This window comes from Geospiza fortis, unplaced genomic scaffold (genome assembly GCF_000277835.1).
Source record: "Geospiza fortis unplaced genomic scaffold, GeoFor_1.0 scaffold313, whole genome shotgun sequence".
Lineage (NCBI taxonomy): Eukaryota > Metazoa > Chordata > Aves > Passeriformes > Thraupidae > Geospiza > Geospiza fortis.
Window position 1 is genome coordinate 177249 of NW_005054582.1, and position 2320 is coordinate 179568.

The 2320-nt window shown below is 63.8% G+C and overlaps 1 protein-coding gene across 1 annotated transcript in view; it reads left to right on the plus strand.

Moving 5' to 3' along the window:
- Nucleotides 1-2320, plus strand: part of TRIM46 (tripartite motif containing 46) — a 7308-nt gene that overhangs the window by 519 nt on the left and 4469 nt on the right. The window contains 5 exon segments of the mRNA XM_031064335.1: nt 352-791; nt 1287-1430; nt 1552-1647; nt 1771-2024; nt 2117-2306. Of these exon segments, the coding sequence (XP_030920195.1) occupies nt 352-791; nt 1287-1430; nt 1552-1647; nt 1771-2024; nt 2117-2306 (1124 nt within the window).

The window sequence follows — 2320 nt, forward strand, 5'->3', positions numbered from 1 at the left end:
GGGGAGGGCGGGAGACAGCGGGGGTGGCTGAGGGGATGGGGACAGGGAGGGGTTTGGGACAGCCGGAGGGGATGGGGACAGGGATGGCTGGAGAGGTTTGGGGACAGCTGGAGGGGATGGGGACAGGGATGGCTGGAGGGGACAGAGATGGCTGGAGAGGACAGGGGTGGCTGGAGAGGATGAGGACAGGGATGGCTGGGGGGGGTTGGGGACAGCCAGAGGGGATGGGGACAGCTGGAGGGGCAGAAATAGCTGGAGGAGAAGGGGATGGCTGGAGAGGACAGGGCTGACTGGAGAGGTTGAGGACAGGGATGGCTGGAGGGGTTTGGGATAGCTGGAGGGGACAGAGGTGGCTGGAGGGGTTGGGAGCAGGGACAACAGGAAGGGACAGAGGTGGGGATGGGGCTTTTTGCCCTGCTGACCCCCATCCCTGCCTCCCTCCCACAGGCTTTGGCACCTACCCTGGGCGCAAGCGGGGTGCCGTGCACCCGCAGACCGTCAGCTTCCCGTGCCCCGCCTGCCAGCGGGACGTGGACCTGGGCGAGCGGGGCCTGGGCAGCCTCTTCCGCAACCTGACCCTGGAGCGGGTGGTGGAGCGCTACCGGCAGACCATCAACATCAGCGCCGCCATCATGTGCCAGTTCTGCAAGCCCCCGCAGCTGGAGGCCACCAAGGGCTGCACAGAGTGCAAGTCCAGCTTCTGCAATGAGTGCTTCAAGCTCTACCACCCCTGGGGCACGCAGAAAGCCCAGCATGAGCCCACGCCCCCCACCCTCACCTTCCGCCCCAAGGTGGGTCCTCCTGCCCACCTTAGTCCTCCTGATTACGGCTGAGAGGGTTGGGATTGTTCAGCCTGGAGAGGAGAAGCTTTGGGGTTACCAAATTGGGGCCTTCTGGTGTCTGAAGGGAGCTTTTGAAAGGATGGGGCGAGACTGTTTACAAGAGCCTGGAGTGACAGGACAAAGGGCAATAGGTTCGGATTGAAAGAGAGTAAGTTTGGGTTAGAAATTGGGAAAAAATTCTTGTAGTGAGGGTGGTGTGGTCCTGGGACAAGGTGCCCATGGAAGTTGTGAATGCCACACCCCTGGAAGTGTTCAAGGCCAAGGTGGGGTCTGAGCAATGGGGTCTGGATGAGGATGTCCCTGCTCGTGTCAGGCGGGTTAGAACAAGACGATGTTCCAGGTCCCCTTCCAACCCCAACCATTCTGTGACGCTGAGATCTGGGGTGCAGGGGTGGGACTCTGTGGGAATGGAGGGAGGTGCTGAGCCCTGCTGTGCTCGTGCAGGGGCTGATGTGCCCGGAGCACAAGGAGGAGGTGACTCACTACTGCAAGACCTGCCAGCGGCTGGTGTGCCAGCTCTGCCGCGTGCGCCGCACCCACACCAGCCACAAGATCACCCCGGTGCTCAGCGCCTACCAGGCCCTCAGGGTAAGGGCTCCTGGGGCCAGGCTGGGGCTCTGTGGGGAACTGGGGGCACCACAGAGCCCCAGTGCAGCTGGGGGGTGTGGGGCAGGGGCTGCTGGCACCACATCTCATCACCTTCCTGCAGGAGAAGCTGACGAAGAGCCTCGCCTACATCCTGAGCAGCCAGGACACGGTGCAGACCCAGATTGCTGAGCTGGAGGAGACAGTGAAGCACACAGAGGTAAGGGCAGAGGATGCCCATCTGTCCCTGAGTTGTCCCTAGGCAGGGGTGGCACAGCCAGCCCGGTCCCCTCTGATCCCAGGACGTGCCACACACCGACCCTGCCATGCCTGTGCCCGGCAGGTAAACGGCTCACAGGCCAAGGAAGAGGTGTCCCAGCTGATCCAGGGGCTCTGTGCCATGCTGGAGGAGAAGCGGGCCACGCTGCTGCAGGCCATTGAGGAGTGCCAGCAGGAGCGGCTGGCCAGCCTGCACGGCCAGATCCGGGAGCACCAGGCCATGCTGGAGAACTCGGGCATGGTGGGCTATGCCCAGGAGGTGCTGAAGGAGACTGACCACCCCTGCTTTGTCCAGGCTGCCAAGCAGCTGCACAACAGGTACTGGGCTGCGGGCACAGGGCTGCTGGGGGCGTTGGGACCCTCTGGTGCCCGAGGTGCCACCCTGACATCCCCACTCTCCTGTGCTGCAGGATCCTCAGGGCCACCGATTCGCTGCAGAGCTTCCGTCCTGCAGCCAACGCCTCCTTCAGCCACTTCCAGCTGGATGTCAGCAGGGAGCTGAAGCTGCTCACTGACCTGGCCTTCATCCGAGGTAAAGGCACCGGGACCCGGGCACCGGCTGTGCCCCGTGCCCAGGCACAGCCCCCGCGGGCAGAGCGGGTCCCTGCCCGCCT